The sequence below is a fragment of the Hirundo rustica genome, chromosome W (genome assembly GCF_015227805.2).
Source record: "Hirundo rustica isolate bHirRus1 chromosome W, bHirRus1.pri.v3, whole genome shotgun sequence".
Lineage (NCBI taxonomy): Eukaryota > Metazoa > Chordata > Aves > Passeriformes > Hirundinidae > Hirundo > Hirundo rustica.
The window spans coordinates 8276473-8299506 of NC_053487.1; the positions used below are offsets into that span (position 1 = coordinate 8276473).

General features: G+C 44.7%; 1 protein-coding gene across 1 annotated transcript in view; it reads left to right on the forward strand.

Moving 5' to 3' along the window:
* LOC120764838 (transcription factor RFX3-like) overlaps nt 1-23034 on the forward strand; it is a 278652-nt gene that overhangs the window by 71549 nt on the left and 184069 nt on the right. The window contains exon 3 of the mRNA XM_040088916.2: nt 2648-2742. Coding sequence (XP_039944850.1) covers nt 2648-2742 — 95 coding nt within the window. The remainder of the gene's footprint in view (nt 1-2647; nt 2743-23034) is intronic.

Below are 23034 nucleotides of genomic sequence, written 5' to 3' on the forward strand. Positions count from 1 at the left end.
CCAACCAGGACTTTGGGACTCTGATCCATAGATGATTCATGGAGAGCGAGGGAGTGGTCAGCAAGACTTGCTCACCCTTCAATATCTCCATATGGCCAGTTCATAAGTCCAATGGAGAGTGGAGACTGACAGTGGAGTATCACGACCTGAATGAAGTCACATCACCGAGTGCTGCCGTGCTGGACACGCTAGAGCTTCAGTATGAACTGGAGTCCAAGGCAGCAAAATGGTGCTACCATAGATATTGCTAATGCATTTTTCTCCATTCCTTTAGCAGCAGAGGGCAGGCCACAGTTTGCTTTCACCTGGAGGGGTGTCCAGTACACCTGGAGACAACTGCCCTAGGGGTGGAAACACAGCCCTGCTATTTGCCATGGACTGATCCAGACTGCACTCTAAAAGGGTGAGGCTCCAGAACACTTACAGTACATCAATGACATCATCATATGGGGCAACACAGCAGAGGAGGTTTTTGAGAAAGCGGAGAAGATAATCCAAATCCTCCTGAAAGCTGGTTTTGCCATAAAACAAAGGGACCCCTAAATTGGGGAATACCATTTCTAAACAATGACAGTCACACCCTGTTTGCCTTCCCTATTTGCCCCACTCCTGGTTGCTTCTTGGGTGTGTCTTTTGTACCTGTGGGAGTTGGTCACCTTCACTCCTGGCGCTGCCCACACCAAGAGCTGCCACTTGTCTAGCTTTTAACACTTCCTGCTCTGGCTGAGGCTGGTGCACCCTCTCTCTCTCTGTGCTAGGTTCACAGTTTTGCTGGTTTTTGGAAAGCTGTCTTAGCACAATCCTCCACTCCAGAGCATATCTGCCAGAGCAGTTCACCTCAGAGACATATGATGATGCATCACATGCGTGAGAACCAGACTCTTCTAGGATTACACTGAATTTTTTAGGACCTGCTCTCACAGGTCAAGTTTGCCTTTTAACATCACATGTAAGTTGTGATTTAGAGGCTTGTATTGTATAGAGTTAAACTGGAGTAAAAAAAACCAAACAGAAAATCAGCATACATATGAACAAATAAAATTTTCTTCCTTCCTACATATAATTCCTAAACTTGGTGTCAATCATATAGTTCTTGATTTTTCTAGATGGTTCTCTCTTTGGCATTGAAAATACCCATACTCACAAGGGCCTCCATCTCCAATGTTAGTACTTGTCATGGTTTGACACTGGCCAAACGCCAGGTACCCATGAAAGTCGTTTGCTTACCTTCTTCTGTTAAGTTGAGCAGAGGAGAGGGGAAAAAAATTAATAAAGGGCTCATGAGTTGAGATAAGGACTGGGAGAAAACATTCTAAGGACAAAAGAGGTTTAAATTTAAAATATAATGTAAATTTATTATTAACAGAATCAGAGGAGGATAATGAGAAGTAAAATAAGCCTTTAAAACACCTTCCGCCCTCAGTCCCTCCTTCTTTCCCATTGACAGCACAAGGAGAAAGGGCATGGGAGTCTTGGTCAGTTTGTCATTTGAGATCTTTTTCTGTTTGCTCAGAGGGAGGAGTCTTTGCTATGCCGTGGGGTCCCTCCCACAGGCAGTTTTTCCAAAACTATTGTGGCATTGGTCACTCATCCACGGGGTGCAGTCTTTTAAGGCTAGGCTGTTCTAGTTTGAAAGCAAGGACTCTCTTTCTATTTGAGTCTCCCAGTAGATTACAGCTTTCTCTGGCATCTACCCACTCCAGTGTGAACACTTTTCTCACGGGCTGCAAGTGAATCTCTGCATCCCCTGTAGACTTCATGCATTACAGGGGGACAGTTGGTTTTACTATAGTCCTCACTATGGCTTGCAGTGGAATCTCGGCTCTGACACTTGGAGTACCTCCTCCTATTCTTTCTTTTCCACTGACCTTGGTGCCGCCATGTTGTTTTACCTCACATGTCCTCACTTTGTCCTCTTCTGTGACTAGAAGAAAAACTGCTGCTCATAGGTACCATTGCCAACAAGTTCCATTAGTTCAAAGATTCTTGCAAGATCCCGCAGTGCCAAGAAGTTGATTTCATCCAGGTTCTGCATTGGGGAGTTGCCTGCCACAATTTCACTGTTGGCCATGCAGCCCTGTGGCCGCCACAGTGCTGGCGCTCTTCATGCAGGGCGTTGGGAAGGAGAAGCTGCCACCATCGCCCCGGCCCTTCTGCCTGCAGCATGGTTGGCTAGGGGCAGCCAGGCAGGCAAAGCTCACTGTGGTCTGTGCCAAGATGGCAGCAGCTGCAGCACTTCCCCACCCCTGGGGAAAAAACTGCGTGCGCTGTTTTGTTTTTTCTTCTTTAATATGTCATCACAGAAGTGTTACCGACCTCTCTAACTGGGCCAGCAGCATGTCCATCTTCAGAGCCATCATAGATTGGCTCTGTCAGACATGGCGGGACCTTCTAGCAGCTTCTCACAGAAGCTACCCCTGTGGTCCCCCTGCTACCAAAAATCAGGCTACACCAAATCAACATGGTACTCCACTTAGCATATTACAGACTTGCAGCACAATATTACATTCTGTGTCATTTAGTAATTGTGGGAACAGGGATGTCCCAAAATTGAGAGTATTGTTTAGAAATCATTAGATGCACTGAAGCACTAGTCATTCTTTTTATAAGGTAAACTATCCTATATTTCTGGTGTTCTTGTTTGCAGGTACAAGTGCAGGCTGTGCAACAGGTACAACATGTCTACCCAGCCCAGGTTCAGTATGTGGAGGGAAATGACACAGTCTACACAAATGGAACAATGTAAGTTGGTTATTCATCTAAATTAGAATGTTTACTAAAATATGAAGTTAAATGCATATTCTTTTCATGACATCATATGGGCTGCTGTTTTAATTAGAAAAGAAAAATGTTTGAACAAAAATTATATTTTGTCATATTAAATCATTATTTGAGTGAAAACAAGTTGGATTCATATCACTTGAATTAATCTAAAATGAATTCAGGTAATTGTTACAGTTGGACAGTGTGAAGCTGTATATGCACCATTTTGTTGTTTGGGGAAAAAGCTTGAGTTTATGGACAAGTTTTAAGTTGTGCTGATAGGAAGTATGATCTAAATTTGTCATAATATGATCATCTGTGTAATAAAGTAGTCTTCATATGGGCCTCTATTCTTCTAGTTGAAATTATACTGGCAAGTTCCTAAATTGCTGAGGCAGTTGTAGTCATTACTTACTGAAAACAATTATATAATTTCTTTATTGTTTTAAGTGCAATGATATACATATTTATTATTTTTTCCAAAGAAAGGAAGGTAGAGGAAGGAGAATATGCCCTTTTGCTTCTCTCTCACTCTTCTATTTCCTGTGCTTTTCTTGCTTCAATGAACATGGCTTTCTATTATCAAATTCCTTTCTCCCATGTTCAATCTTTAAATAATAGAATAATTTAGGTCAAAAGAGACCTCTAGAGGTTATATGGTAAAACCTACACACACAGTCAGAGTAGGGCTAACATCAAAGTTGCTCAGGGAGAACCTTCCCTCCCTCTTTTTCCAGTTACGTCTAAATATATCCTCTGAAATTTCTGATATAAGGTTAAGGTAGAAGAAAAAGGCCTGTAAAAAACTTTTTTGGTGCCAGCAAATATATCTATTGATCATAATTTGGCATTGACACAAAAAAAGTCAACGCTATTGGGTTCTGAGACTGATGTTTACACTTGCAGCATCCTCTTCACTGACATATTTTGCCAAATTCATTCTCAGATAAACTTTTTCAACACTCTCTTGTTACCTCATTTTCTTTGCTCTTATAATATCTAAGCAATCTTCTGTCCTAAATGGGTCTGTTAAGACATGATTATTGTTATGAATGACCATTGTGTCCCTGTTTAAGATACTGTAAGAATGGAAAGTCGCTCATCACATTGTTAAACTGTAATCAAAGACTGAAAATATCTATGTAGAATGTCTGATGAGGCTAACTTCTATTTGAAAAATGTCAGCCAAAGACACTGAACTGTTGAGACAAAAGGAAACATATTTCTTCATCCACACTTGTTTTTCTTTTAAAAGCTCTAGTGCTTCTACTCTTTAAATTATGGGCAGTGATATTAGGAATGTGTAGTTTATTGCAGTTCATGACATTTTACCTGACTTTATAGCTGAAATATATTAAGCAGAGGATTGTTTGTTTTATCCTGTTTATATGTTAATTGCTCCAAAGACCAATGGATGTTCTCCAGATGGCCTTAAATGGGGTATTTCCTTGCACCTGCTGCTTTTGCTATTAATTATATGAACTCTGGTTTCTAGTACCTAATCTATTAGCAAAGAGTCTATTCCATTCCATATACAGGGCCTAGGATATATGGTTGAAGGAAGTTATCCTATTAAAACAGAGAAAGGAGAAAGTACTAAACCTATGGTGGGAATGGAAAATGTTCTATGACAAGTATGGATATTCTTTCATTCTCTTTTTATGGTCATGTGCTAGCTTGATTCTAATGCAACCCTCAAGACCTCCCAAGAGATCATTTGCTCATGAAAACAGCAACTAGGCCCAGTCAGTGAGGAGGAAAGGAAAACATGAGTTGTCTGATTCAGAAGAGTGAAACTATGATCTAGTGAGCAGGAAAGGGTTCTGGTCTTAGATAAAGAGCTGGTGGAAGTGCCTGGAAAGGCAAAAGCCAAGAACCAGTGGGTGGAAAGAAGGACATATGGTGGCAGACATAGAAATCTAACAAAATGTCAAAATGCATGGTTGCCTGGGAAAAAGAACTTTAAAAAAACAAAACAAAACAAAAAAATACTGGCTGGATAAACAGCCCAGAAATGTTTTCTCCATACAGGAGATGATGTCTATATGATTTCCCTGGTATAATTCCTTACGATTTCATTTGTAGATAGCACCTTTAAAGGATATGGAAGGAGAAGCTGGCTGATGTGACATAGCTTGTAGTCCTATTTCATCCACCAGTAAGCTGTATTTTAGTATGGCTGATAATTTGCCATAGAAAAATATAGGTTGTAAGGGACTTCCAGAGGTTATCTAATCCAACCCTCTGCTCAAAGCAAGTCTAATGAGGTTGCTCAGGGACCTGTTCCATAAAGTCATGTACAGCTCCAGGGATAGAGGTTGTGTACACCTCCAAGGATAGGGGAGGTTCCTGAGGACTGGAAGAAAGCAAATGGCACTTCAGTCTTCAAAAAGGGCAAGAGGGAGGATCTGGGGAAATACAGGCTGGTCAGCCTCACCTCTATTCTTGTGAAGATGACTGAAAAAATAATCCTGGAAGCCATTTCCTGGCACACAAAGGACACAGGGTGATTTGGAGTAGTCACCATAGATTTACAAAAGGGAAATTATGCTTAGCCAAACCGCCAGCCTTCTACAATTACTCAACTAGCTTGGTGGATGAGGGGAGAGCAGCAGATGCTCTTTATCTTGACATTAGCAAGGCTTTCAACTGTCTCATATAACATCATCATAGACAAGCTGACAAAGTGCAGGTTAGATAAGTGGACAGTGAGGTGGACTGAAAAGTGGCTGAACTGCCAGGCTCAGACAGTTGTGATCAGAAACCTAAAGTCTAGCTGGAAGTCAGCATCTATTGGTGTTTCCCTGGGCTGATCCTTGGGCCAATAGTGTTTAACAACTTCATTAATGACCTGAACAATGTGACAGAGAGCACCCTCAGCAAGTTTTCAGATGGTACAAAATTGGGAGGAGCATTTGATAGACCAGATGGCTGTTGGGCCTTCAGAAGGATCTCAACAGACTGGAGAAATGGGCAGACAGAAACCTCATGCAGTCTATCAAAGGGAAATTCCAAGTCCTGCCCCTGGGTAGGAACAACATGATGCACCAGTACAAGATAGGGGCTGACTGGCTGGAAAGCAGCTTTGCAGAGAAGGACATGGGGGTCCTGGTGGAAAATAAGCAGAATGTGAGCCGGTAATGTGCCCTTGCATCAAAGGAGGTCAATAGTATCCTGAGCTGCATTAGGAACATTGTTGACAGGAGGTTGAGGGAGGTAAACCTTTCTCTCTACTCAGCACTGGAGAGGCCACACCTGTAGTACTGTGTCCAGTTATGGTCTCCTCAGTACAAGAAAGACAGGGAAATACTGTAACAAGTTCAGTGAAGAGCCACTGCAGTGATGAAAGGATTGGAGCATCTCCTACAGGAACAGATGGTGAAAGACCTGGGACAGAATCATAAAATCATTGGATCATTGAGGTTGAAGAAGACCTTTAAGATCATCCAGTCCAAGTATTAACCTAATAGTGTTGTCTAGCACTAAACCATGTCCCTAAGTGCCTTGTCTTTGTCTTGCCAAATGCCTTCAGGGATGTTGACTCAGGATCACAGAATCACAGAATAGGTAAGGTTGGAAGGGACCACAGTGGGTCATCTGGTCCAACCTCCCTGCTCAAGCAGGGTCATCCCAGAGCACATTACACAGGATTGCATTCAGTTGGTTCTTGAATATCTCCAGTGAGGGAGACTCCACAACCTCTCTGGGCAATCTGTTCTTGTGCTTGGTTACCCACAGAGTAAAGAAGTTCTTCATGTTCAGGTGGAACTTCCTGTGCATCCATTTCTGCCAATTGCCTTTTGTCCTATTTCTTGACACCAAGATCCTGGCTTCATCTTCTTGGCACCCTCCCTTCAGATACTGATAGACACTGATGAGGTCCCCTCTCAGTCATCTTTTCTCGAGGCTGAACAGGCCTGACTCCCTCAGCCTATTCTCATAAGAGAGATGCTCCAGTCCCTTAATCAACTCTGTAGCCTTTTGCAAGACTCAGTCCAGGAGGTCCATGTCTCTCTTGTACTGAGGAGCCCAGAACTGGACACAGCACTCCAGGTGAGGCTTCACCAGGGCTTAGTAGAGGGGCAGGACCACCTCCCTCCACCTGCTGGTAATGCTCTTCCCAATGCACCCCAGGATACCATTGGCCTTCTTAGCCACAAGGGCACTGCTGGCTCATGGGCAGCTTGTTGTCCACCAGGATCCCCAGGTTCTTCTCCACAGAGCTGCTTTCCAGCAGGTCACCTCCAGCCTGTACTGATGCCTGGGGTTATTCCTTACCAGGTACAGGACCCTGCACTGGACTTTGTTGAATTTCAGACAGTTCTTCTCTGCCCATCTCTCCAACCTGTCAAGGTCCCTCTGAAGGGCTGCACAGCCCTCTGGGGTATCAGCCACTTCTCCCAGCTTCGTGTCATCAGCAAACTTGCTGAGGAGGCATCTACCCTGTCATCCAAGTAATTGATTATTAAGTTAAACAATACTGGTCCCAGTATTGAACCTTGAGGGACCCCTAGTGACAGACCTCCAACTAGACCCTGTGCCACTGATCACCACCCTCTGGGATCTGCATTTAAGACAGTTGCCAATTCACCTCACTGTCCACCCATCCAGTCCACACTCCCTGAATTGTTTAGGATTGTTTAGTCTGCAAAAGAGAAGGCTCAGGAGGGATCTTATCTGTGTCTAAATACACTGTGCATTAAAGATTGTTGTGGTTTAACCCCAACCAGCAATCAAGCCCCACGTAGCCACTTGCTTACTCCTCCATCAGCATGATTGGGGAGAGAATCAGAAGGGTAAAAGCTGGAGAACTCATGGGTTGAGATAAAGACAGTTTAATAGTGAAAGGAAATGCCTCACACACAAGCAAAGCAAAGCAAAGCAAGGAATTAAGTCACAGCTTCCCATGGGCAGGCAGGTGTTCAGCCATCTCCAGGAGATCAGGGCTCTGTCATGCATAACAGTGAAGACAAACACCATCACTCCAAACATCCCCCCCTTCTCCTTCTTCCCTCCACTTTTTATACTGAGCATGATGTCAGGTGGTCTGGAATATCCCTTTGGTCTGTTTGGGTCACCTGTCCTGGCTGTGTCTCCTCCCAACTTCCCATGTACCCTCAGCCTCCTCACCAGCTTGGCAATATGAAAAGCAGAAAAGGCCTTGGCTTTGTGTAGCCCTGCTCAGCAATAACAAAAATATCTCTGTATTATCAACCCTGTGTTCAGCACAAAACCAAAACATAGCCCCATACCACCCACTGGGAAGAAAATTAACACTACCCTAGCTGAAACCACCACAAAGATGGAGCCAAAGTCTTCTCAGGTGTGCTTAGTGAAAGGATGAGAGATAATGCACACAAACTGAAATGCATGAACTTCCATTCAAACATAGGAAAAATCTTTTTATCTCTAAGCATGGTCAAACACTGGATCAGGCTGCCCAGAGAGGTTGGGGATTCTCCTTGGTTGGAGATATCCAGAACCTGACTGGACAATTTCCCAAGCTACTTACTCTGGTTGATCCTGCTTTGAGCATGGGCTGGGGAGGGGTTTGGACTAGACAAGCTCCAGAGATCCCTTTTAACTTCAACTACTCTACTATTGTATGTTTCTGTGATTACACTTGAAGTTACCACAGAGAAGGTGTCATTTATATAGGACTGAAAATAGCTACAAGGGTAGCTGAGGCTCTACATCTAAAAATATTTATCCAACTTCATAAAGATATTATTCTTTGTTCCACAGAAAGGAATAAAAAACTTGGTATTTAAAAGAATTATACTGGACTGTAAACAGGAAATTTCTTTTTAATATTTAACACAACAAACTGCAGTGTCCCTCTCTCTCTGTCCCGGAGACCCAGCTCCATTTTTTCCTTGGCTAGCTTGAGAGACTAACCACAGTTGGAAGGATTTTTCCCAGGGCCCTAAAGATCTCAGTGCAGCTGTGAACCTTTTCTTTAGAGAGAGCAGGCCCCCGTCAAAGGCAAAAGGAAAGAGTCTGCACTTGATTGGGGGGGAATCCGGGCTTTATTCAGTCTTTCTCCTGTGGTCCTGCCCCCGCAGGGTCCAGAGCCCAGTCCCGGTCCCTGTCCCTGTCCCTGTCCCCAAGCCAAGAGAATTTTTCCACATGGTTTCCTGGCTTTTATCCAGGGGGAAGGGGCTAGAGGTGAGGACAAGCCATTACCCAATCAGGGATAAGGTGGGAGTGTGGGAGAATGGGCAGGGAAAAGGAGCAGGGACAAATTTCAGGATGATACATTTTCCAGGGGAACAGGGGGGTACAGAAGAAACCATTACAAAACCCAATATAAAAATGAAATACAATATAAACCCAAATAATGCACAACAACAACAAACAAAACATACAATAAAAGAGTCAGGAAGGAATCTAAACTACAGGCACCACTTTCAGGAAGATCAACATGGACTTTGCAACTGATAAGATGTTAAACCAGGGGGGATCCCAGACATCAAGCTGGGATGGATGCAGGAATTGATAGAACTATACAAACTGATTAAGGGAATTACAGGGGAAAGAAGAAGCAGGGAGAGACAAAGAGGAGGGATAGACAGAAAGAGGGATAAAAGTTTCCAGTCACAGGTAAAATGGAGCCAGTCAGAATGCTTGTCTGCCTGAGCCCTGTGCCTGATCATGCAGTCTGTCCTATTTTCCTATATTTTCTTTTTAAATGTTTTCTTAACTATCACCCTGCTTGATCTCACTCTCTGTCCTCTGTGTATGTGTTGTGGCTTAACCCCAACTGGCAACTAAATACCACACACAGCTGCTCTCTCACTTCCCTTTGCCCCCAGCCCCATTGTGATGGGAAGGAGAATCCGGAAAGAAAATTAAACTCTTGGGTTGAGATAAGAACAGTATAATAATTGAAACGAAGTAAAATATAATAATAATGATGGTAATATGGTAATACTAATACTACTGCTAATAGTTGTAATAAAAATGAGAGGGAGAGAGGAAGGTAAAACCCAAGAAAAAGAAGTGATGCACAATACAAATGCTCACCACCCACTGACCAAGCAGCAATTGGCTCCTTCTGGCTAACTCCTCCCAGTTTATTCACTGAGCATGATGTTCTATGGTACAGACTATCCCTTTGGGCAGTTCAGGTCAGCTGTCTGGAGTATGCTCCTCCCAGCTTCTTGCGCAGCTCCTCCCTGGCAGAGCAATGAGACACTGAAAAGCCCTTGACTCAGGGTAAGCACTGCTCAGCAACAACCAAAACATCCGTGTCTTATCAGCATTATTCTCATACTGAGTCCAAAACACAGCACTGTACCAGCTACTGAGAAGAAAATTAATTCTATCCCAGCTGAAACTAGGACAGTATGCATGCTGCAAGGAACAGGTGCCAGCTGCTGGTGAGACCCATGTGTATGTGAGTGAAATTTGGTGCCCAGCTACTGGAGTCAGACTGGGGAGTGTAGGCACCCTGGGGCCTGTGGTGTCAGCTACAGGAGTGAGTGATGGTTCTACCATCAGTAGTTGGACAGGCCATAGCTCTCTGAACTATCATCTTATGGTTTGGGTTGGAAGGGACCTTTAAAGATCCAACCCCACTGTCATGAACAGGGAATCCCTTTATGGTCAGGTTGTTCCTAATGCCCCCCAAGATGAGGTTTGTCTTCTTGGTTGCCAGGGCTCACTGCTGACTCATGTTGAGCTTCCTGTCAGCCAGCACCCCCAGATCCCTTTCTGCAAGGCTGCTCTCCAGCCACTACTCTCCCAATCTATAATTGTGCCTGGCATTACTCTGTCACAGGTGCAGAATCTGGCATTTGGACTTGTTAATTTTCATGCCATGGATGATTGCTCCAGTCTATCCAGATCCCTCTGCAAGGCCTTTCGTCCCTCAAGTGATTCAACAGCTCCCACCAGTTTCGTATCATCAGCAAACTTGCTAATATTGCATTCATCTCCTGCATCCTGGTCATTGATAATGATGCTGGACAGAAATGGCCCTTAAATTAAACCCTGGGGAATACTGCTAGTGACCACATGCCAGCCATTGTTAGCTCCATTCACTACAACCCTTTGAGCTCTGATATCCAGGCAGTTCTTCACCCAGCACACCATAAGCCTGCTCATTTCACGGTTGGACAACTTGTCTAGAAGGATACTCTGAGGGACAGTATCAAAGGCCTTACTAAAATCCAGAAAAACTACATCCAGCTTATAGAAGAATACCAAATTAAATGGGACTTTCCCTTTGCGAACACTTGTTGACTGTTGCTGATGATTGCATTGTTCTTTAAATGTCTTTCAGTAGCACCCATTATTATCTTCTCCATAATTTTTCCAGGTACTGAGGTTAGACTAACAGGTCTATATTTCCTTGGTTCTTCCCTCACACCCTTCTTGTAACTAGGAATAGCATTGGCCATCTTCCCGTTGGCAAGGACTTCCTTAGACTCCCAAAACATTTGGCAGATGATCAAGACAGGTCCTGCCATAACATCCTTTAGGTCCTTCAGAACTCTGGGATGAATCCCATTAGGCCCCATTGACTTGTGAACATTCAGCTGATACAACTGGTCCCTTACAATTTCAGTGTCCACAAATGGAAAACCTCTGTTGCCTCAGTCATGGTCCTCCAACTCAGAGGACTGGGCAGCCCAAGGTCTATCAGTATCATTAAGGACTGAGGCAAAAAAAAAAGTAATGCCTCTGTTTTTTCTTCATCCCTATTAGTCAGGTGACCATCTTCAACAAGTATCAGTCCAATGTTTTCTTTAGACATGTTCTTGCTAGTAATGTATTTTAAAAAGTCTTGTTATCTGACACAACCCTGGCCAGTTTCAACTCTAGTTGAGCTTCGCTTTTCATGTCTTTTCCCCGCAAATATGAGCCACAGCTCTGTAATCTTCCTGCTAAGCCTAACCCTGCTTCCAGAGATTCTACAATTTCTTTTTCCTCATGAGCTCCACGAGGAGTTCCCTGTTCACCCAATTTGGTTTTCTGCCCCACTTGCTTGACTTTTGACACAGTGGAATTGCCTGCTCCTGTGCTTCAGAAAGGTGGTTCTTTAAGACTGACCAGCACTCGTGAGCCCCTAAGTCCACAAAAGGAGATTCCCAGGGTAATCTTCTAATTAACTTCATGAATAGCTTAAAGATTGCTCTCTTGAAATCCAGGGCAGCAACTCTGCTGACATTTTTTTCCCACTACACTGAAAATTTTAAACTCAAACATTCCATGACCATAGAATCATTAAGATCATTGAGTCCAACTGTTGATCACTGTGGGCAAGACAGCCACGAACCATCACATCTCCCAAGAGTCCTTCCCTAGTTACAAACAAGTCTAGGAGGGCATCTTTCCTAGTTGGCTCATAGAGTACTTGTGACAAGAAGTTGCCTCCCACAAACTTCAAGACTTCCCAAGGCCTGCTCATCACAGCAGGATGATTTTCCCAGGTGATGTCTGGGAAGTTGGAATCTCTCATAAGGACGTGGGCTACTGATCCAGAGATTTCTCCTAATTGCTTACAGAATAACTCATCACTGCTTACATCCGGGCTGGGCGATCAGTAATAAACACCCACTATAATAGCTCTGTTTTCCATCTCCTTAAGTCTCACTCAGAGGCTCTCTACCACATCAATGCCAACTGTAAGGGCTGTACAATCAAACCTCTTCCTTATGTATAGTGCCACATCTCCACCTCACCTGCCCTGCCTATCCTTTCTAAACAGCCTGTAGCTCTCCATCCCAGCACTCCAGTTGTGGGACTCATTCCACCTAGCAAATATAGCACTACCTGCTACATCAGTTAGACATATACATGTCTATGGGACTTGATGGGATCCACCCAAGGTGGAATGTTTTGGAGCAGATCACCCCTACAAAGAGGGGTCTGGACAGGCTGAATTGATGGACTGAGGTGATTTGTATGAGGTTCAGCAAGGCCAAGTGCCAGGTCCTGCACCTGGGTCACAACAACCCCATGCAATGCTACAGGCTTGAGGAAGAGTGACTGGAAAGCTGCCTGACAGAAAAAGACCTGGAGGTGTTAGTCAACTGCCAGCTGAACATGAACCATCAGTGTGCCCAGAAGGCCAAGAAGGCCATGTATCAGAAATAGTGTGGCCAGCAGGACCAGGGAAGTAATTGTCCCTCTCTACTGGGCACTGGTGGGGCCATACCTTGAGTACCATGTCCAGTTCTGGACCCCTCACTACAGGAAGGACATGGAAGGACACTGAGATGTTGGAACATGTCCAGAGGAGGGCAACGAAGCTTGTGACGAGTCTAAGGCATAAGTCTTATGAGGACCAGCTGCGGGAACTGGGGTTGTTTAATCTGGAGAAAGGAGGCTCAGGAGATACCTTATCAATGTCTATCTGAAAGGAGGTTGTGGTAAGATGGAAGTTGGCCTCTTCGTCCAGGCAACTAATGACAGTACAAGGGGCAACGGCCTCAGGTTGTACCAGGGAAGGTTCAGGTTGGATATTTGGAAAAATTTATTCACTGAAAGAGTGGTTAAGCATTGGAAAAGGCTTCCCAGGAAAATGGCGGATTCACCATCCTTGGAAATGTTCAAAAAATGATGACTATGCACTTTACACTATGGTTTAGTTGACATGGTAGTATTAGGTCAAAGGTTGGACTTGATGATCTTGAAGGTCTTTTTCAACTTTAATGATTCTATGATTCTGTGATTCTATGACTACCAGGTCATGTTCAACCTCTTATCACCTAACACCCTCAAGTCCTTGTCCTCATGGCTGCTCTCAATCCATTTTCCACCTGCCCTGTATATATGCATGGTATTCCCTCACACAGGTGCAAGACCTTGCATATGGCCTCATAAAAATTCGTGAGGTTTGCACAGGCCCACCTCTCTAGCCTGTCAAGATTGCCTTTGATGGCATCCCTTCCCTCCAGCTTGAAAACTGCACCACTCAGCTTGGTGTTATCGGCAAACTTGCTGAGGTTATGCTCAGTCCCACTGTCTATGTCACTAATGAACATATTAGATAACATTGACCTCAAAGTGGACCCCTGAGGGACACCACTCGTTACTGATCTTCATGTGAATATTGAGCTGTTAACCACTACCTTCTGGATGAGACCATCCAACCAATTCCTCATCCACCTAACAGTCCACCCATTGAATCCATCTCCCTCCAATTTAGAGAGAAGGATGTTGTATTGAGATTATTCAGGAGATGGGACCACTGAGAGATGTTTTAAAGCATGATTTATTGCTCTTATCTTCATCAGTCTCAGAGAGGGTGAGAACATCTTCACATCATTCGTCAAAGGTCACAAGATCTCTAGCTACAATGCCTTTTAAAGATTTATTAGCCAATAAACTACAGCCACAAAGTTTGTTAGTGTCTTTAAATCAATCATTAATTATTTTGTGTTACACTTTTTGCTGCAGTGTGGATCTTCTTAACCAATCATATAGCGACACAACAACCTACAGTACTACACCTTAAAACTTCTTACTACCTTTGTAACAAATTCTCTAGCCAAACTTTTCTACTCTAAAACTTTCCACTTCCTAGCTTAATATGTTTCTGCTTAAACTACAAATCCACATTCTTGCTTCTGGTCCCTAAATCTGGAAGCCTTTTCCAAGGTCTCAAATCAAACCCTGCATTCATTTCCGTGTCTGGGCCTATAGGCACAAGGTTTTGAGAGATTTCTGTGCCTTGATTTTCCACATTTCCCCCTTCTTTTTGAACCATGAATACTCCCTTGATAGCTTTATCAATCATCTGTCGTATACACTGGAGCAGGCAAGGCACCATTATTAGTATAACTGTGATGACAATCAGTATATACACACCTATCTTTAAAAGTTCTTTCCACCACAATGCAGAGCTCAATTGATAGATCATCTAACCATGTTCCATCATCAGCTTTGTTCTTAGCTACACTCTCCCTCAATTGCTGTATGCTCTTGTGAATGGATTCTGAATGATCGGACAGATTTACACAACACATTCCATTAAAATCTTCACACGTGTTCATGCACTAATAAAAGAAAATCTATTGCTGCTCTGTTTTGCAGAGTTGCATGTCTTACATCTTTGACATCCGCTAACAAACTGCTCGGTGCGAGAGAAGTAACATTGGTCTGTTTACTTAACCAGCAACCTAGTCAATCCAATTGCTTTAAGGCTACTGCAAAGGCAAGTGGGGGTAGAAGTAAAGATGCTGTAAATATTTTTCCAAAGCCCCAAGCTTCAAAATCATCTTCGCAGTCTGAGTTATACTGATGGATAAACCTTTTTCCTCTGCATCTATGGTATATTATCAATTTTGTACTAGGTGTTAGCAAAGTAAGCCTTCCAATGCTAAATGGACCACCTTGGATGTGTGATGGAATAGTGGGCCAAGCTCTATCTCCCCAAATTAAAAACATCCCCTGTGGTAAGTGTAAAAGGGTACAACTAGGTGAAGAAAGCATAGGTGACATATAATTACACCAAGAACCTTGATTTTTGTACACAGGGTGATAGGGAGTAACATCCGTGATTGAGTCTTGCCCAAATCCCAAAAGGCCGAATTTTATACAAAAATCCATTTTTACAGAACCAAGAATTTCCAATTCTTGGAGTTCAGAGGATGCTTTAGGAAAGTATTTGGTCCAGGTATCCCATCTGTCAGTGGGATTTCCGACTAACTGTGAAATACGTGGGGAAATGTTTTTTTGTATTGGCCAAACATCTACTAGCAAACCGACTAAACAAGTTGAAAATGATTTTTCTGGGTTTTACTGGGCTAAGCATATGGTGTCCAAGCTTGGTGCACTATCTAAAGTCACCCAAACACTGGTTTTTGGTTGATTAACAGGCAAAATTGTGCTGCTGAAGGCAAACAAAATAAAAAGACATAAGTATGACATCTGATTTAACTCCATGTTTTTTGGCTATTTTTCAATTGAAGGCACTTTTTTTGCTCTCAATTTCCAAGCAAATCTTTTAGCACATTTTTTTACATTTTCTCCCAAATTTGCTCTGGGACAGATCAAATATAAGGCACTAAGTTATTTTGTTTGCATTCAACTCTACAATTTTAAATATCTTCTGATTCTTTAAAAAATCCCCTTCTACATTCCTCTCTAAGAAAGGAAGATGGGGGCTATTTTCTTCTTTGTGACCTAGTGAAACTAAAAATTCAATGGCTCCATACTTTGTTTGTAATTCTAAATTATAACACGATGCACACCACACTTCTGCCAATAGAGCTCTACGATACCAATGATTCCCACACTTTTTACACTGCCATAAAACCCAAGGTTCACAGTTCTTGCATGTGGGACAAAAGATGTCTGTCATCAACTGTAGTCTTAATTCAGTTCACGTCTGCGTGCTCATTTCTCTGCTCTTGGAGTTGTCAACGTGTTTCTGCTCTTGATTTGGCTTCACAATCTTTGCTGGAATCCACTTTGGTCCTAAATCTGTGGAAACACAAGCATACCCTTTGCCTCAGGTTATTAGTGAAAATGGACCTTCAATTTGCCCTGTTTCTGGGTTTCTGATCAAATCTAAAGGATTTTCTTTCAATTTTGCCTGTGTGCTATTGGAAAAGTGCCTAATATTAGGTGGATTTTGTTCTACAAAGGAGGTATTTAAAGAATTTAAAATGTTTAAGGCTTTATTTAAACACATCTGAGGAGTTGCCTCTGCCTCCCCCCTTCTCTGTTTGTCCAGGAGAGATTTCAAAGTGTGATGCGTTCTTTCAATAATTGCTTGACTTGTGGGAGAGTAAGGAATGCCAAAGGTGTGACGAACACCCCAATCCATTAAAAACATGGCTAATTTTTGTGCTGTGTAAGCAGGACCATTGTCTGCTTTTATTTCTTGAGGCACACCCAACAAAGTAAATGCTTGCAAAAAATGTTGACAAGTGTCCTAGGGTGACTGTGTATCCCCCAATCGTCTATTGGGTGCAAAGGGGAGAGGAAGCACCGTTTGTTTTTCCCCAGGAAAACTCTGCTCCTCGGAATGACCTTGAAGCAGGGGAGTTGGAACACTGCAAGACAAAAGAAGCTCTGTTGTTTTTTTCCCCGGCAGTTAGTTAGTTAGTTTAGTGCTAGCGTAGTTAGGTGCTGTAGAATAGCTGAAGCTTTTTTGCTTTTTTTTTGCTTTTTTTTCTTTTTTTTTTTCCTTCCTTTTTTTTCTGTTTTTGCCCTCTCCTCGGAACTGTTCCAACCTCTCTGGACTAAGGACCTGGGGGAAGCACCGGGGGCCTCCACAGGGGACCCACCCCACCAAGACCAGCCCTGCACATCTCCTTTTCTTCCAACGTCAGCGGAGACGGAGCGGTGGAGCACAGTGACTATCTTCAAGAGGAGACTTTCTTTCTTTAAGTTTGTTATCCCTCCGTAAGCGGCATGAAGCTCTTGTCATCAGGTGTTGTGCTGGGAGTGCTTTGCCTGTTTAATAAATAGGTTTTTTTCTACTTCTCTCTGAGGAAGTCTTTTCCTGAACCAGTTGGGGGAGGGGAGGGGGGCCCCGTGGGAGGGTTTCTCCCAAAATCTGCCTGAAAGCACCACAAACTTCCTGGCGCCCAACGTTGGGCTCGAGAGAGTGGAAAAACCCTGTACTGATTAGTATTTAGCAGTCAGTAACTATGCTGCTTGAACTCATGTCTCTTGGGGTGGGGGCCTTGATGTGTTTTGGATCCTTAGGCTTCTCTGAGGTCTTAATACTTTTGTGGTCCTTAGGTTTATTTGCATATCCAGAGATAGCCCCAATATTGTCACTAATACACAGTTTTTACAGTAGAGGGACACGGATTAGAGTAGCTATTGGCCTTGGTTTAATGATAATAATTTGTAGGAAGTTTATAAAGGTGCTGAGATCTTTTCCTACTATGTATGGGTCATGGTTATGGTTATTCACCCTGTTTGTGGGAGGAGGAGCAGAGGATGAAGCGTTGCAGTCTTTCGTTTCCTTCTCCTCTGAATCGGTTAAATCGTTGTTGGAGAATGTTGAGTTTCCCCTGAGTGTTAAAGAGACCATCTTTCTGGTCTGTCATCTGGTAAGCCTCCTCTATACAGTCTGCAGCTTCTCTAGAATATGGGCTGAGATTTCTAGAGGGGCTGATGAAACTCCTGACCCAGGCAGAGGAATTCCTGAGTGGTGTGGAGAATGGGAGGATATGGGCCAACTCCTCAAGGAATTCTCTGACCCTGTAGTCTGGGATTTTCCACGGGAACAAATTCAGAATCCAGTGGTGTTACCCTGGTTTTTCTGAGTTTTTTAAAGCCTTTTGAATTTTCATAAAAATGGAGTCAGATCTTTTAGTTACTGTACAATATTAGAAGCAGTTCTACCTTTTTCCCACATATGTAACATAAACAAATCCTTTGTTTTTCATTCTCTGTCCTTTGTTTGCATATTTCTAACCTGAAAACAATTGTAACTGACAACTGGCCTGGCCACTGAGGCTGAGGGGTGGAAACCCCAAAAAAGCCAATCTTTGGCCAGACCCACAAATGTATAAAAAGTAAGAAATAAACAAAGAGGCTCGCTCTCCGCCCTGTCTCAGCTTTGAGTCGGGACTGAGGAACCTCTGCCCTGGAAAATCTCTCTCTCTCCGTGTGACTGCTTTGCGCGTCTCGGTAACACCAGTGGAGCTGGAGAAATACCTGAAAGAGAGGTACCATGATGGCTCTAAGGGGGAAAAGATGGCTGCAGTAAGCTGGGCCCAGGAATATGCTTGTCGCACATTGCTAGAGACTGTAGGGCAGCAGACAGAGGCAGGGGGGAAGGGATACAAATCAACAGCTACCCCAGTCACTCAGGCTGCAGCCAACACCCCAGTTATGAAGCCAGCAGCTAAACTAGAACCTGAGCCTGAGTTAGCAGCTAAACCAGACAGTAAGCCTAAGCCCCTGGCAGTTGCTCCAGCAAAGCAGCACACACTCAAAACCGATCGACCAGTGGACGATGATGACCCAAGAGAAGGACCTTCACCAAAATCAGAAGCCAAAGATTCTAGCACAGGATCAGAAGCCAATATTGATTCCTTTTCCCTGAAGGACCTTCGGGGCCTAAGAAAGGATTACCGGCGACAACCTGATGAATCTATAATTAGTTGGTTAGTCCGTCTTTGGGATGCTGCAGGCGAGGCTACAATTCTGGATGGCACTGAAGCGAGACATCTGGGATCCCTGTCACATGATGCAGTCATCGACCAAGAGATGATGAGAGAGGCTAGTCCTTGCAGTCTCTGGGTACGGGTCCTAGGAAGTGTGGCAGAAAGATACTTGTGTGCAGATTATCTCTATATGCAGCAAACCCCATGGAAGACCATAGAACAAGGGATTCAACGCTTAAGAGAAATGGCAGTGGCAGAGATGGTCTTCTCAGATGACATAAACACTAGGAACCCAGACTTGGTATCATGTACATCTTTGATGTGGCAAAAACTTATACGACTCGGGCCATTAGAATACGCTTCTGCTTTAGCAGTAATGAAGCGGGAGGACATGGAGGAGACGGTGCTTGATATGGCAAAGAAGCTCCGAGCATATGCAGATGCTGTGCATGGCCCAACACACACCAGAATCACAGCTGTGGAAACACGTCTACAGAAACTAGAGGATAAGATAGATGAGAATCATAAGAAACTCAGGGAGGAGATTAGAGAGGACCTTCTCCAAATCTCAGCAGTACAGATCAGAGGTTCTGGTACCCAAGGTAGATGCTCCCCGGGTAGGGAGAGAGGGTACACTCCACGTGCTGAGCTATGGTTCTTCCTGCAGGATTGCGGAGAAAATATGAACAGATGGGATGGAAAATCTACGGCTGACCTGGCACAACGAGTGCATGAATTGAAGGAAGTCAAGACTCAAAGAGGGAGTTCCACCAAAAGGGAAGCGGCTCCAGTTGCCCATAGCCAAACTGCCAGGTATGACGATGATGACATGTCTGACCCCCTTGAAGGAACCTCTAAGACATATGCTCAAGGAAAGAAGGATAACCAGGCTTAGAGGGGCCCTGCCTCTAGCCAGGTAGAGGCTAGGGAAAACCGTGTATTTTGGACTGTGTGGATTCGTTGGCCTGGCACATCTGAACCACAAGACTATGAGGCCTTGGTTGATACTGGTGCGCAGTGCACATTAATGCCATCAAGACATGTAGGGGCAGAATCTGTCTCTATTGCTGGCGTGACAGGGGGATCACAAGATTTTACTTTGGTGGAAGCTGATGTGAGCCTAACTGGAAAGGAGTGGAAGAAACACCCTATTGTGACTGGGCCAGAAGCCCCATGCATTTTGGGCATAGATTACCTCCGAAGTGGGTATTTCAAAGACCCGAAAGGACTCAGGTGGGCATTCGGGATAGCGGCTGTAGTGACAGAGGGCATCCGGCAATTGAACACCTTGCCTGGACTGTCTGAGAATCCATCTGCAGTAGGACTCCTGAAAGTACAAGAGCAACGGGTACCAATTGCCACTTCTATAGTGAACCGCCGACAGTGTAGGACAACTCGAGATGCTGTGATTCCCATCCATAAGATGATTCAAGAGCTGGAGAGCCAAGGGGTGGTTAGTAAAACCCACTCACCCTTCAACAGCCCCATTTGGCCTGTGTGCAAATCTGAAGGAGAATGGAGATTGACTGTGGACTACCGTGCATTGAATGAGGTGACACCACCACTGAGCGCTGCTGTGCCAGACATGTTGGAACTCTGGTACGAGCTGGAGTCCAAGGCAGCAAAATGGTATGCCACAATTGGCATTGCCAATGCATTTTTCTCCATTCCCCTGGCTGCAGAATGCAGGCCTCAGTTTGCCTTCACATGGAGGGGAGTGCAGTACACCTGGAACTGACTGCCCCAGGGGTGGAAACACAGCCTTACCATCTGCCATGGACTGATCCAGACTGCACTAGGAAAGGGTGAGGCTCCAGAACATCTACAGTATATTGATGACATCATTGTGTGGGGGAACACAGCAGCAGAAGTGTTTGAGAAGGGAAAGGAAATCATCCAGATCCTCCTGGAAGACGGTTTTGCTATCAAGAAGATTAAAGTTAAGGGACCAGCTCGTGAGATCCAGTTCCTGGGAGTAAAGTGGCAAGATGGACGGCGGCAGATTCCTACTGACGTCATCAACAAGATTACAGCAATGTGTCCACCAACCAATAAGAAGGAGACACAAGCTTTCCTAGGTGCTATAGGTTTCTGGAGGATGCATATTCCTGAGTATAGTCAGATTGTGAGCCCTCTTTACCTGGTCACCCACAAAAAGAGCAATTTCCACTGGGGCCCTGAGCAGCAACAAGCTTTTGCCCAGATCAAGCAGGAGATCACTCATGCAGTGGCCCTTGGCCCAGTGAGGACGGGACCAGATGTGAAGAACGTGCTCTACTCAGCAGCCGGGAGCCATGGCCTGTCCTGGAGCCTTTGGCAGAAGGTGCCTGGTGAGACTCGAGGCCAGCCACTAGGATTTTGGAGTCGAAGCTACAGAGGGTCTGAAGCCAATTACACCCCAACTGAGAAGGAAATCTTAGCCGCCTATGAAGGAGTTCAAGCCGCCTCGGAGGTGATTGGTACAGAGGCGCAACTCCTCCTGGCACCTCGACTGCCTGTGCTAGGGTGGATGTTCAAAGGGAAGGTCCCCTCCACCCATCATGCCACTGATGCCACATGGAGCAAGTGGATTGCTCTTATTACGCAGCGCGCCTGTATGGGTCAACTGAATCGCCCTGGGATTTTGGAAATAATTACCAATTGGCCTGAGGGTGAAAATTTTGGCCTCACAGATGAAGAACAAGAGCAAGTGACACGGGCTGAAGAGGCTCCACCATACAACCAATTGCCAGCAGAGGAGATGCATTATGCCCTTTTCACTGACGGTTCCTGTCGTATTGTAGGGATGAACCGGAAGTGGAAAGCAGCCGTGTGGAGCCCCACACGACAGGTTGCTGAGGCCACTGAAGGAGAGGGTGGATCAAGTCATCTTGCAGAACTCAAGGCTGTTCAATTGGCCTTGTATATTGCTGAAAGAGAGGGGTGGCCGAGGCTCTACCTCTATACCGATTCATGGATGGTAGCCAATGCTCTGTGGGGATGGCTGAAGAGGTGGAAAGAGGCTAATTGGCAGCGTGGAGGGAAACCAATTTGGGCTGCTGAGGAGTGGAAAGACATTGCTACCAGGGTAGGGAGACTACCTGTGAAAGTCCGCCATGTAGATGCCCACATCCCCAAGAGTAGAGCTAATGAGGAGCATCGAAACAACAAGCAGGTAGATCGGGCAGCAAAAATAGAGGTGTCAAAGATTGATTTAGATTGGGAACACAAGGGAGAGTTGTTCCTAGCTCGATGGGCCCATGATGCCTCAGGCCATCATGGCAGAGATGCCACCTATAAGTGGGCCCGAGACCAAGGGATGGATCTAACCTTGGATAGTATTTCTCAGGTTATCCATGACTGTGAGACATGTGCTGCCATCAAACAGGCCAAGTGGGTGAAACCCCTATGGTATGGTGGACGGTGGTCTAAATATAAGTATGGAGAAGCCTGGCAGATTGATTATGTTACCCTACCCCAGACACGTCACGGTAAGCGCTACGTGCTCACAATGGTGGAAGCCACCACGGGGTGGCTGGAGACCTACCCTGTGCCCCATTCTACTGCCCGAAACACCATCCTGGGCCTAGAGAAGCAAGTCCTGTGGAGGCATGGTACCCCCGAGAGAATTGAGTCAGACAACAGGACTCATTTCAAGAACAGCCTTATTAACACCTGGGCTAGGGAACATGGCATTGAGTGGGTGTACCATATTCCCTACCATGCACCCGCTGCAGGCAAAGTGGAGAGGCACAATGCATTGTTAAAAACCCAGTTGAAAGCATTGGGTGGGGGATCTTTCAAGAATTGGGAGCAGCATCTTGCAAAGGCCACCTGGTTGGTCAACACCCGAGGCTCCACCAACCGAGCAGGCCCCACCCAGGCTGAGCCTCTGCATACAATAGATGGAGATAAAGTCCCAGTGGTGCATGTCAGAGGTCTGTTAGGGAAGACAGTGTGAATCAAGTCTGCCTGAAGTACAGACAAACCCATTCGTGGGGTTGTCTTTGCTCAGGGACCAGGTTGCACATGGTGGATAATGCAGAAAGATGGAACAACACGATGTGTACCTCAGGGAGATCTGATTGTTGGGTGAGAATCATTTATAAACATCACTGTCTGCTAAATGCTATTGCCATTGTCTGTACATTAAACCACACAGAATGAAATAGAAGGAAATGTGTAAGTGAGAGGGTATGTGTTAAGT